General features: G+C 35.4%; 2 protein-coding genes across 2 annotated transcripts in view; both read left to right on the top strand.

Moving 5' to 3' along the window:
* The window catches only part of cdh26.1 (cadherin 26, tandem duplicate 1), a 264367-nt gene that overhangs the window by 212455 nt on the left and 37594 nt on the right, over window positions 1-14318 (top strand). The window lies entirely within an intron of this gene.
* The window catches only part of LOC141291401 (cadherin-like protein 26), a 45228-nt gene that overhangs the window by 11124 nt on the left and 19786 nt on the right, over window positions 1-14318 (top strand). The window contains 8 exon segments of the mRNA XM_073823572.1: window positions 2593-2748; window positions 2862-3012; window positions 10681-10850; window positions 10924-11052; window positions 13263-13445; window positions 14014-14167; window positions 14170-14244; window positions 14247-14283. Coding sequence (XP_073679673.1) covers window positions 2593-2748; window positions 2862-3012; window positions 10681-10850; window positions 10924-11052; window positions 13263-13445; window positions 14014-14167; window positions 14170-14244; window positions 14247-14283 — 1055 coding nt within the window.

The raw sequence follows: 14318 nt of genomic DNA, 5'->3' as shown, positions 1-14318 counted from the left end.
TAAAAAATATTTTTTAAATGTTATCCGCGTTATATTCCATATGCAGCAACATTTATAATGATAGGTTTGGTCATTAACGTTTAAATGCATAATTAAGCAAACACAAGAGCAGAGTTCTCGGCATGAAAGACTCGTTAAAGAACGTGCCTCTTAATTTCTCTCTAATACGGTAGGAAATTAAATTAAACGAAATGTAGATAAAGTTAACTGTGATGATTGACAGGGCAGTTTAAACAGTGACAGGATTCAGGTAACTAAGCAACAGAGCGTCCGTTAAAGAAGCAGTTATGACGAAGTATATGTCCCAAAGCTTGCCTACTATTCTGCTACATACTCAAAAGTATGTACTTTTCTTCACAAAAAGAGTACATACTTATGGGGCATAGTATAAGTAGGCGAATTGGGACGCAGCAAAACAAACCACAGTGAACATGGACAAAAAAGCTGATGAGACTTTGGTTGGCTTTGGTTGGCCCTGTGGATGGGAAATTTTGTTATAAAAAACGAATGGATGGAAGCGTCGATAAGATGGTTGTGTGCAAGCTATGCAACAAGGAATTCGCATCTCACTGTAGCACATCGAGCCTATTGCTACACTTAATGGCAATATTGCACTGGTCTGTTGGACTTGGTTGAACAAAAATAAACAATATTTTGTTGCTTAAGCTTATGTATTCAGTCATTATTCAATGGTATACTAAAAATCCATATAAAAAAAGCCTTACTTCTCACTGTTCTCAGGTCAAATATTTATATGCGATCAAAATGCGATTAATTTCGATTAATTAATTACAAAGCCTCTAATTAATTAGATTAATTTTTTTAATCGAGTCCCAGCCCTAATATATATATATATATATATATATATATATATATATATATATATAAAATACAAATATAATGTTTTCAAGGAGAGGTGTGCGGAAGCTTTCCAAACAGTTTGAAATTCAGGGTCTTCACTTCATATCAAGAAGTAACTAGTAACTGGCTACTTGAGTACTTTTTTCATTGGATACTTTTTTACTCTTACTCAAGTAACTATTAAGATTGTTACTTTTACTCATACTTGAGTAAATATTTCCATAAGTACTTGTACTTTTACATGAGTACAGATTTTGGGTACTCTACCCACCTCTGCTCACGATTGCCTAAAGATTCCTGTTCCTGAACAAGAGAGCCCATTCCATTTTTTTTTTTTTTATAGAAAAAGCACATCAATTTGTTGATATTTTTTGAGGGCACGCAAATATACATAAATCCTTTACAGTTACGAATTACCTTGCCTTCACGTGCAAAAAAGTCAGCGTATTTTAAGATGTTTGCAATGCAAGAGATCACGCTTGCTCCTTCATGTCCAGTAAAGCGCCCGTTAGCCTCCACTCTCCGCACAGACGATAGAATATGAGTCTAACAGCGCACATACAGGTTAAACGTTTAAAACTAACATTTTTATATGCTTGAACTCTTTAATATCTATAGATTTTATTTTAGGCAAGTCGTGATGATTTAAGAAAGCTAAATTGATCAAGCATATGAACTCACCGTCTGCCGCTGGTCGCTTCTTTAACAAAAAAACTTAGCCTATATTTAACGGGGAAAAATGCTTTAAACGTTTTTCTAAATTAACTTCAAAAAAAAAAACTGAAACTAAATATAATTACATTGTCATTTGGCCTATATACAAAACTGAACTATTTTATAGCTAAAAAAATGGTAGTATACGCTGTTTTGGGAGAAGTGGCCAAAAAGACTATCTTGGGTCGGAGTCTGGACAGTCTCTTACCAAGAATTCTGCCAAGAGCTGGGCTAGATTTTAGGCCTATTCAGGGCTCTATACACAAAACAAAGAAAAAACTGTTACTTGCAAAGGAAAGACTTCAAAGCTGGACAGCACCATGCGCTCCGTGAGACTGGGTTGTGCGCTCAACATTAACACAATTCATATGAATGCGTAATTCAACTGTGTATACTTTACACTTATATTAAAAATTAAATGAACGGCACATCTCAATCTTAGTGATGATGTAATGGATTAAATGTAGCCTAATGCACGAAACTGCGCTCACATGACGCGTGTGTAAGAATACTGTGACAAACAGCACGGGACAGCAGCACTCCTCTATCTCAGCTGGTTGGGGGGGCTAAACCGAGAGATTCAAAATTCTAACTGGGCTATAGCCCCCTAGCCCCTTTGTCTCTGTCTGCAAGTGAGTGGCACGTCATTCGTGTAAGTTACGAGCGCATGAGCACTCTGGTGAAAGCGGCAATACTGCAATTAAGACGTTTACATGCCGGTATACTTCGATTAAAATCGGCGTGCGCAACCTATGTTAATACGATTATGCTTGCTGCGATTATGAGCTTAATCGCATTATTATAATCGAAGTATTGCATTTACATGGGGAAAAGTTTAATCGCAATATTGCCAAAATCTCATTATAATCGCATTAAGAGGGTCCATGTAAATGCACTCAATGAGGTGTCATTTGGTTTATGTAGGCTTGGATGTTTTAACGGATTTTCAATCTTAATGGATGAATAAATGATCATGATGTAAATGATTCTCATGCATTTTTGTTTAATTGTTGCTAGATGTACAATGAAAAAAAGCTTGACAATACTGTCAAGTTTCACATCAGAGGAGATGGAGTGACAAAAGAACCTATTGGCTTGTTTAGCATTGATGAAAACTCTGGGATTGTCTACGTTCACCAGCCCATCGACAGGGAACGGTACCCAATCTTCCATGTAAGACAAAACAAGATTTGTTGAGACACTAATGCAAACAAAATAATACAACAGAAATGACTGCTTCAGTTTGTGTAGATGTAAGTCATTGTGGCTGTTTGATTCTTTCGTAGGTGGACTTTGATGTGCTGGACAGGCAGACTGGTGCCACAGTGGACAAAACGCTGTCGTTTAATGTAGAAATAATGGACAAGAATGACAACAGTCCTAAGTTCACTCCTAGCAACACTATCCGTGTGTCTGTTCCTGAGAACACGCCTAAAGGTTAAGAGAACATATTACTGCATATATGAACATATATGTTCACTGAGCATAAGTGTTCAGTGTTGTCTGTTAAAATACTTTCATATAAATTAGATTCTTACATATAAAATACAAATTCTATAATAAGTTAGCCCTTTGTAGGATGGACTCCACCTGGAAAGTGTTAACAATCATGTTCTGTGGTGCTTTTAAAACATTACTCTGCTTGTTTAAACACCCTGACCAAACCAAAGGCCTGCCTGAGTTTAGGCGGGACTAAACTTGCAAGCCAATGGCAGTTGAGGGAGTGGCCCAAAAAAATGTCCAAAAGATGTCAGTGGGATGGTACACATTTGTACCTAATTTATTCCTAAATAGTGTGCATATGTGTACCTAAAAGGTACATATATAATTACATTTTGTTGGGCCCTATAAAATTCATTTAATTTTTTCTCTCAAATTCCATTTCTTCTATTAAAAATTTTATGGCATCCATTATGGATTCCACAATGCAAATGATGCATTAAGCATGAGTGGTTTACATGTTAAGTTAATGCAAAGATGTGATAGACCTTCCTGCAGTGCAATTTGCTTGAATGAGGCGACGCAAATTGAGAGGTTCGGGTGTTTGAAGTGCCTAACGCGTGAATCGTGCAAGTTGAAAAATCTGGATACTCAAAGCCGTACGATACATCTTTGTACCTTTATAGAATAAAAAGGATTTTGCTTCTAGACTATACTTTTAAACATCAGCACAGAGTTCCCTTTCCCCCATTTTCTGTACTTGTCAACTTCATTGTAGAACAAGCCAGAATGCGAAATGATCCTAGCTTTGCCCTTTTCCTTCAGGCTGATCATTTAAGGTGCATTCCAGGTACATAAACAGAGCATCCATCTCAGTTCACAAGACAGACGTCTCTCCTCAGAGGTCAACGATTGGTAAAATGCAAGGATCCAAGATAGACCTAACAATTTTTTATCCTATATATAAGAAACCACATCCTTTCAACAAATGTTGTGGGTTCAGAGAGAAATCCATTGAAGTACGAAAGGCCTTTTTGAAGCAGAATAGGATTTGCTTTAAGTATGTATCATCAACAACAGATGTTGCAAGGAACTGCGGAAAACTTGTCAAATGTATTGACTCTGGCAGTGAAGCACACCATTCTCTCCTGCATTCAAAACCTTTGGATAGGCCTGCTAAAGCTCCAACACTCACCAAAGAGTATGGAGGGTGAGAAGAAAGACTCTTCCGAAGATGATGTGTCTACCAAATGTACAGAAGTCTGCTGTTTTAATGGCAAAACATGCTCCAAGATCTGTCTTTTTCAATGAGGATTGTGACAGTTCTTCCCATTACCTCTAAACTTGTGCTGGATTCTCTCAAAAGACAGGAAGGAGAGCACATGGGTTTCATGTAACGTCAGTCTGTGGTCAAGTCATTCACTCTACCTACTTTAATAGAGTGTGACGACATCCCAGAGGATTGCTCTGAGATACCCACACCTCAAGTTGCTCTTCACCATCCACATCTGAAGGATATTGCAGGGAAGAACTCTGAAGTTGACCCGGATGCTCCAATCATGATGTTGTTGGGAGGAGACATCATTAAGGTGCATAAAGTGATGAAACGCTCTAAAGTTAGACCTTGGTTGGGTCATAGTGGGCAACGTCTGTCTAGGCAAGTTGCACAAGCATGATGGAGTCAATGTTCTCTTCACCAACACCTTGGATAATGATCACATTTTAATCCATGTCCTAACACATCACATCAAAAAAAAAAAAGTTTGGATGAACTTTCAAGTCTTCAAGCTACGGCTGTTGCGACAAGGCCTGTATGGGAAGATGAACATCACGTAGAATGGGATGTCTTCAAAATAACAAAGGATAACGAGAAGCTAGTTCTGCCCATTGAAGATCTGACTTTTCTCTGTTTAATGAAGGAAGGCTTCTACAAAGATGAAAGAAATAACTGGGTGGCCCCAGCCCCTCACATGATACATCTGTTGTGAAGTGAATTTCACATGCAAATGAAGCGAGTAAACTCAAAATGTTCAAGTGTCAAACTACGCCTGACCAGCTGCCTGCTGTTGGTGAAGCTGCATCACGAATGATTTGCACAAACATAGACACATATGTAGATCAAGATTGACGCTTTCCTTTTAAAAACGACATTTTAACGTTATCTGCCTATTCAGGGGTTCAGATGTCAGGAGTAAATTATGACTTCTATGTTCATTATTATATCCAACAACAGAACACCTCAATCTCAGTTGACACAATGGTGATCGTATTCAGACTGTTTCAGCTCGTTGAGGGTGGGTCTAAGGTAAAGCGCTCATGTCAATCAATTGTGCGTCATCACACCGACAAGAAGCTGAGAATTACCTGATTTTAAAAAGGGGATTTTACTTTTAAAGATTAACCCCTTAACTGACACCCCCATTTTTTTAATAGGCATGAAAGTGCTCAATCCAAATTTCAATTCTTGTAATTCATGAACACTTTGGAATACAGGTCTAAGGTTGGTCTCTTTCTAAAGAAGACAATTAGCAGATTATTTCAGAAGTGCAATTTCTTCACAAAAATAAAGTATCAACAAATTATCGAAGTTTAAATTTACTGTAAATAAAATGCACTATACACTTTTTATTATATTTTATATAAAATACTTATTTTACATAACAGGTTTTATCCTAAATTTGATATCAAATCGAAGCCTTACATCTAAATAAGTTGTGTTCCAAATTTGAAGTTGATATGAAAAAAAAAAAATTGAGGTTCCTGTGAAAGTTTGTTTAGGGCGTTATACCACAAACAGCCACCGGGTGCCATACAAATGCCATATATATATTTTATGCACTTTTCTGTCACAAAATAACCAGCAAATATGCTATCCTGAGACTCAGACCTTTCCAATGATATGTTTTTTGTCAAGATTGTAACAAGTTGTGATTCTAAAAGACGTAATTACGGTGGCCGAGAGAGGCCAATGCGCTGCAAACAAGAAAACACATGCAAACAGAAAAAACGACAACAAATTAAGAAAACATCTTCATCAGTTTGACAACACAGGCGCTGCAAATCCTCGCAACGCAAACACAAATACGGAAACGCGCTGCAAATTCTCACAACACAACCAAACTCAGTAACGTGCTGTGAACACACGAAGGCGCTGCAAACTAACAAACGCGTTTCCGTATTTGTGTTTGCGTTGCGAGGATTTGCAGCGCCTGTGTTGTCAAACGGATGAAGATGTTTTCTTAATTTGTTGTCGTTTTTTCTGTTTGCATGTGTTTTCTTAAGTTTGCAGCGCGTTGGCCTCTGTCGGCCACCGTACGTAATGCATTTTGTATTATGCCACCGCTAAGGGGGAGGAGACCGCCAAACGATTTTAAAGTACAATTTCCATGGTAAGGCAATGTTTCAAAATTGTTTTCATAGGATGAATCTTGAGCTTCTAAGGTTTCCAATGATATATAATTTATGATGGTTACTAAAAGATTTGATAGAGAAAAAGGACAACGGAAAAAAGAGCGCCAAGCGTCCCACAGGTGGGAACACAGGTTATTTTTGCATCTGATGACCCCTTTAAGGACCTATGAAATACTCATTTGGGTCACACTTTATATTATGTGGCCTTAACTATTTTGTACTTACATTAAAAAATAAGTACACTGCAAAAAATGTTTTTCTTACTTAAATTTGTCTTGTTTCCAGCCAAAATATTAAAAAACTCTTAAATCAAGAAGGATTTTCTAGACAAGTAAAAATTAATGTCTTGTTTTCAGAAAAAAACAAGTCAAAATGAAGGGCGTTCTTGCTTGAAACAAGCAAAATAATCTGCCTATGGGGTAAGAAAAATAATCTTGTTTTCTGTTTGAAATAAGATTTTTTTTTCTTACCCCATTGGCAGATTATTTTGCTTGTTCTAAGAAAAAAATGACAATGTGGTCATATTGCATTGCAAAACTCATTTGCCTCTATTAAGGTGGGATATAGGGTAAGGTTAGGGACAGGTTTGGTGGTATGGGTGGGTTTAAGGGTGGGTTTGGGTGTAAGGGATGGGTCAACAGTGGTAATTAAAGAAATTAACTACAAATGTAATTACATATTGTTTTAAAAATATATATATAAGTACAATGTAAAAATGTGTATGTACCACTGATCTATAATAGAGAACTGGATTGCTCATGACGTCATAAAAGTGAAGCCACCGCGCCGCCATATTAGTATTCCCTAGTATTCGCATACATTCTATTGAATGAATAGGAAATTATAAGATTTTGAGAAAACATCGCATAACAAGTCAACGTTTTTATATCTGAAGTCTCACTGTACATTTTCACAATGCAAACGTCCTAAGCATGTAAACGGTTATTTGTTTAATGTTGGGAATTCCCTCTGCTTATTAAAAATGTACGTTCATATAGCCTACATTACAGTCACGTAACGTTACATCAGATAAACATAAACATCGGACGATCTTAGTACAGTTATTCACGGTTTATGTCATTTTGTTGTTTATATTCGTACAGTAGACTAACTGCATGTTTCAACAATACTTAACAGTATTCGTTTATTTAAGATGGTAATGATTTGTTCGTTAAATTAATAATTAATTCAACGTACACAGCATTTTACTCAGATGGAAACGGTAATGTTAGTAAATTATTACAGAATTTGCTGATCTGAAGAGTTTGAATAGTTGTTGCTCAATCAGGCACATTAAAAATACACACCATGACTCGGAGAATACACCGCTGACTACAAATGGTACGGACTTAAAGACATGAAGCTTTATTTCAAAGATTTGAATTTTAATACAACGAGCAATATAGTAACAGAGACTTGTATTGTATTATTTACTGTATAATCGAATCAATTTCAGATACGAATACCAGGTATATGGTTATGTTTATTATTTTCTGCATAATTAGGTACATAAAGAAATATATTTTGTGTTAGATCAGTTACCTGTTTCAGCAAGTGCGCAGCTGACACACCCACCTAAACGATTAGGATTATCCAGCCCGAAAAGACCATAAACATTCCAGAAAACATCTTAAGTAAAAATTAATTTGCATACACATATCCTAAAAACTAATCCTGTGTGAAAGATACGCTTCAAATCGGGTGATTTCAGGTCAGCAATTTACATGTGACTCAATGGCGCTCTCTGCAGGTAGGGAATAGTAAGATGGCGGATCGAACACTTCCGGTGGCTTCACTGCCTAACGGCAGTTTAGAACCACTGATCTATAATAGAGAACTGGATTGCTCATGACGTCATAAAAGTGAAGCCACCGCGCCGCCATCTTAGTATTCCCTAGTATTCGCATACATTCTATTGAGTAAATAGGAAATTATAATATTTTATTGAGAAAACATCGCATAACAAGTCAACGTTTTTATATCTGAAGTCTCACTGTACATTTTCACAATGCAAACGTCCTAAGCATGTAAACGGTTATTTGTTTACTGTTGGGAATTCCCTCTGCTTATTAAAAATGTACGTTCATAGCCTACATTACAGTCATGTACATCAGATAAACATAAACATCGGACGATCTTAGTACAGTTATTCACGGTTTATGTCGTTTTGTTGTTTATATTCGTACAGTAGACTAACTGCATGTTTCAACAATATTTAACAGTAACGCTATTCATTTCGAAGCAGGTAACGTTAATGATTTGTTCGTTAAATTAATAATTAATTCAACATACACAGCATTTTACTCAGATGGAAACGGTAATGTTAGTAAATCATTACAGAATTTGCTTATCTGAAGAGTCTGAAATAGATGTTGCTCAATCAGGCACATTAAAAATACACACCATGACTCGGAGAATATATCACTGACTACAAATGGTACGGACTTAAAGACATAAGCTTTATTTCAAAGATTTGAATTTCAATACAACGAGCAATATAGTAACAAAGACTTGTATTGTATTATTTACTGTATAATCAAATCAATTTCAGATACTAATACCAGATATATGGTACTTTGTATTATTTCCTGCATAATTAGGTACATAAAGAAATATATTTGGATCAGTTACCTGTCTCTGTAAGTGCGCAGCTGACACACCCACCTGAATGATTTCAATATATCGCTTATCCAGCCCGAAAAGACCATAAACATTCCAGAAAACATCTTAAGTAAAAATTAATTTACATACACATATCCTAAAAACTAATCCTGTGTGAAAGATACCCTTCAAATCGGGTGATTTTAGGTCAGAAATTTACATGTGACTCAATGGCGCTCTCTGCAGGTAGGGAATAGTAAGATGGCGGATCGAACACTTCGGGTGGCTTCACTGCCTAACGGCAGTTTAGAACGCAATGAGCAATCCAGTCATTATATAGATCAGTGTTTAGAACGCAATGAGCAATCCAGTCATTATATAGATCAGTGGTATGTACACAATAAGTACATTGTAACAAATGATTAATTTAAATGTAAATACATAGAAGTTAAGGCCACCTAATGGAAAATGGGACCCTTTTTTGTTTTGTTTGTAAGATTTTTCTCTAATTCAGCATACTTATTTTTTTTTTTACTACTGAATTCTGATTTTTTTTTCTTTCTGGTAAAACAATATAATATAACATAAAATAGTGTTTTAATAGTTGTATTAGTAGTATTGCCTTATCACAGAATCTTGCATGTGCATGGGTACCTGACGGGTGACCCGCTAAATTTTACATAAATATTTATGTTTCGGTTATGGTGTGGGTCGACGGGTGACAGGCACGGGTATTTGCTCTTTGGATTTAATCTGGTACAAACTGACATGCAGCTGATCTCAAACTGTCCCGTGCTTGTGTTCACGCTTTCACACAGGGCACAGAAAGCGGTAAAATCATTGTGCGGCTGTTGCTTTCTCTCGAAGTGAAAGTAGTCGACCAGTCAAGTCAGTGTTAGCGACAAGGTCTCGGGGTGAGCATAGTTGCAAACAACAAGGTCACAATTTATTTTACTAAAAACTAAATAAACAAAACATAATGAAAATAGTATACGTGTCATTTATAATTTTATGTGGATGCAGGGCGGGTGTGGGTTTATCAAACAGCTGTCTTAGCACTCGACATACCCATTTAAAAAGTTGTGTACTCATATATTGAGGTTGCAAACGAAACCGTGCATCTGTGCCATTCATTCCCATAGAGAAATGCAGAACATGCAGGATTCCTATAAATGATCATATAGATATTATTTTTTGGCTTAATATTCATAGACACAAGTCCTTATCGTGCTTTGATTTAAGTGCACTGACCTACTTTTGATTTATTTATCGAAAAATATACAGGAATTATACAGTAAGTTCCTTTTGTATCTGCATTTTTCGTATCCAAAAAATCATAGGACGCTACTTTTGAAAGAGTACAGCCCCAGTAAGAGCATTTGTACACTTTTTTTTTAAATTAAGAAATCTGTTTGAAAACATGAATTTTGTCTGAATGATTTTTAGATTTTTCAAATATTGAGGAATCTTATTGTTCTTGATCTTTTCAGATAAAACAATTCATTGTAGCATTTAATCATACTATAACTTATAAAGTTTTTGATAACGTCAAAATTTCCCCTCCCCAATCCAAAAAGGAGCAGATATTGAAACTGTTCAAAAATGGCAAGCAGCGTGATTTTTCTTTCTTTCTAATCATGTTTGTTTTAATAGGCTTACTCCAAGTAACATTACAAGCTCACGACAATGATCAGAAGGATACTCCTAATTCCCAGTTCACCATGAGGTTGCTGTCACAAAACCCTGAGTCACCAAAGTTTACCCTGAAGGACATGTCTGCTGATGTCAAGCAGCTCACCTTCACAGGATGCTTTGATTATGATGTGAGTAACTAAGATCGAATACATGTTTTAGCCTTTTCAGCATTTTTCATCTCTTCTGTCTTCCGTATTTTAGAAAGTAAAACAATATACAGTGCTAGTGGAAGCAAAAGATAAAGGAACACCTCCAATGTCTTCAACCGCAACTGTTATTCTGGACATCACTGATTCCAACACCCATCCCCCAGAATTCACTTCGACCAAGGTGAGTCATAGCTAATTACATCAAATGTAAACACTGTCAACGTGTGGTGGTTTGCTGTCTGCCACAGCAACACTGGGTCAGCCATTGGCATGAGTTTTGGGTTTGACCACTGACAGAAGTGCTAAGGAAACCTGTTTGTAAACAGACATTTGAGTGCTTGTTAAGGCAAAGTAGCATAATAACACACAAAAAACCAATCCCAATTAGTACTCTTCAGCAACGCAGAACCTGATTTTACCAAGTGTGACATGTTACTGGATCAACATCTTTGTTGACCCTGGAACAACACTGTGATTAACCAATCATATTTGAAAAAAAAAAAAAATATTTTATAGTTTTTGTGAATTTAATGCTTATAATGAGCCTTAAACATTTATTACATAATCAGTTCATTTGCTATAGTATAGAAATGGTGATAAAATATGGCAAGAACTCTGACAAGTTGAACTGTGTCAGAACAAATTCATCTTGATAATGTCTGATATCATTGATAGAAATGAATGTAACAAAACCTGGTCAGGTCGAATTGTTTAAATCATTTTTGGTCCCAAATTTGTATCAGTTTTACTGGTAGTCTACTCTATAAATAATTTTGGGGTATAATATGTCACAGTTTGCTTTATTTTGCAATCCTCACTTACGTAAATGAACTAATGTAATGTCTACATTAAGTAAATTAGTTAAAGGATTAGTTCACTTTTAGAACAAAAATTTACAAATAATGTACTCACCCCCTTGTCATCCAAAATGTGCATGTCTTTTTTTCTTCAGTTATAAAGAAATTATGTTTTTTTGATGAAAACATTTCAGGATTTCTCTCCATATAATGGACTCCTATGGTGCCCCTGAGTTTGAGCTTCCAGCTTAAATGCAGCTTCAAAGGGCTATAAATGATCCCAGCCGAGGAAGATGGGTCTTATTTAGCGAAATGATCTGTTATATTCTAAAAACATTTACAATTTATATACTTTTTAATCTCTACACAGAGTACACAGAGCTAGACAAGACAAGCATTTAAGGTTAAAAAATAAAAGTTTTGCTGGATAAGACCCTTCTTTCCTCGGCTGTGATCATTTAGAGCCCTTTGAAACTGCATTTTGAAAGTTCAAACCAGGGGGCACCGTAGAAGTCCATTATATTGAGAGAAATCCTGAAATGTTTTTCTCAAAAAAAAAAAAAAAACATAATTTCCTTATGACTGAAGAAAGAAAGACATGAACATCTTGGATGACAAGAGGGTGAGTACATTATCTGTAAATTTTGATTCTGAAAGTGAACTACTCCTTTAAGGCGAGAATAAAAAAGAAGAGTAAATTCAATATTAGTAAATGAGTATATTTTACTTGAAATTGTTTGATATGCACTTAAACAATCTTTGTGAAAATAACAGTCATGATCACATTGTTCCCATCATGAACTTGGGCATGAATAATTTATAAGGTTACATTTTGCATTTTTCGTATGTATTTTTGGTTGCTTTTTTGTTAGGTTAAGTAACTTGTTGTTTTGTAACATCTAGAGGTCTTTTTTTTTTTTTTTACTCAGAATGACTCATTCATACTCAAACTGTTCCCTGATTTTTACCAGTTAGTAATTACATTGAGTGAACATATGTTATTAAAAATAATATAGAGCTGTCTTACTTGCATACATGTTCGTAATTGAACCAAATGGCTTGTTTTCAGTGCTATGATGTTTGAGTAAAGTTTACAAATTGTGGTTGAGTGAATTGTACTACAGGACTTAAAATAATTACACAGAACTTACTGATCAAACTCTAACTGTGCACATTAAATTTACTTTTTTTTTTTTTGCTAATTACTTAATTTAACTTAATTCCATAATTAAATGTGCTTATTGTTTTTGTACTATTTTGCACTGTTGTTTCATAGTTCATGGAGCATTTTTTATTTTTGTATTAGATTCAAATAACATTCCCACAAGGGGTGCAAAAATAATAAAATGAAATGTTCTCTTAAAGTAATAACAAAAAAAATGTGAAACATTTTTAACAAAAACAATATCTTTTGAACGCTTAAAGAACATTTAGATATGTTTTTGTCTATTTGAACTGGGAGAATTAACATTTTGCTTAGTTGGGTTTATCCTTAATAAATGCTATGATTTTTATTAATTTTTTTATTTTTTTATTTGGCTGTTTGATGAACAGGATCTGATAGGAAATATTTAAATATATGTTTGTGTAACAGTTCAACGCTGAAGTGATGGAAATGGAATTAAAGGAGATCCTACGAATCAGCATCAAAGACAAGGACACACCGAACACGCCAGGTTCAAGAGCTGTGTTTTCCATCCTGAAGGGCAATGAGCAAGGACATTTTAAGATCGTGACAGACCCCACAACCAATGAAGGTGTGCTGTCTGTTATCAAGGTAAATGCCACTGTTTCTTTTCATATTTCATACACTTCTTAGCAAAGCTTTAAGGAATTGTTCACTGAAAGATGAAAATTATGTTTCTTTATTTTTAGGTGCACAAAAGATATAGTCACCTTAGAATTATAAGGTTCTATCTCACATTTTTGTCAAAATTGACTTTTTCATATATTCCTTTTCTGTGACAACTTATTTACATTATGTGCTGTTTATTTTGTAAGCTGTGTACATTTTGGCCTTTTTTAGAAAGTCTATGAATTTCAAAAACTTTGAAGCTCGATATTTCAAAGGTGCTCAGAATGCAAATAGAACTTTATAATTCTAAGGTGACAATATTTTTAGGTACAGTATGTTGGTATCAAAAAGTTGATGCTTCCCGTATTATTTTTGGACTTAGAAATCAATAGCTACTGTCATTTGTTTGTTGATGGTAGCCATTGCTTCTTTGAATAATTTCAAAGAAACTTACTACTTTACACACTTATTACAGTTCTTTCAATATGCATGTAAGTTTGACATTGTGTTGGTGGACTGAAAAAAAAATTGATATGCTTGTTTTTCACAGGGGAAGGATTTTGAGAAAACTGAGATCACAGACCTGGAGATAGCAGTCGAGAACGAGGAGAAATTATTTCGTTGTGTTGATGGAGAGGTCGTAACAGGTTCTGCACCAAAGCCAAACAGTGTCAAAGTGGCAGTGAAAGTCATTGATGTGAACGATCCCCTGTGTTTAAGAAGCAAGTTGAAAAAATTTACATGAATGAGAACGGAAATCCAGGAGATGTGTTGTTCATACCTGAATCAAGGATGAGGACTCAGACGTAAACAAACTTAGGTGGGGTGAGTTACACAGCATCAAATTGCTCATCA

This window comes from Garra rufa, chromosome 18, assembly GCF_049309525.1.
Source record: "Garra rufa chromosome 18, GarRuf1.0, whole genome shotgun sequence".
Classification (NCBI taxonomy): Eukaryota; Metazoa; Chordata; class Actinopteri; order Cypriniformes; family Cyprinidae; genus Garra; species Garra rufa.
Note: the sequence above shows the minus strand (reverse complement) of the source record. Positions and strands in the feature narration are given on the sequence as shown.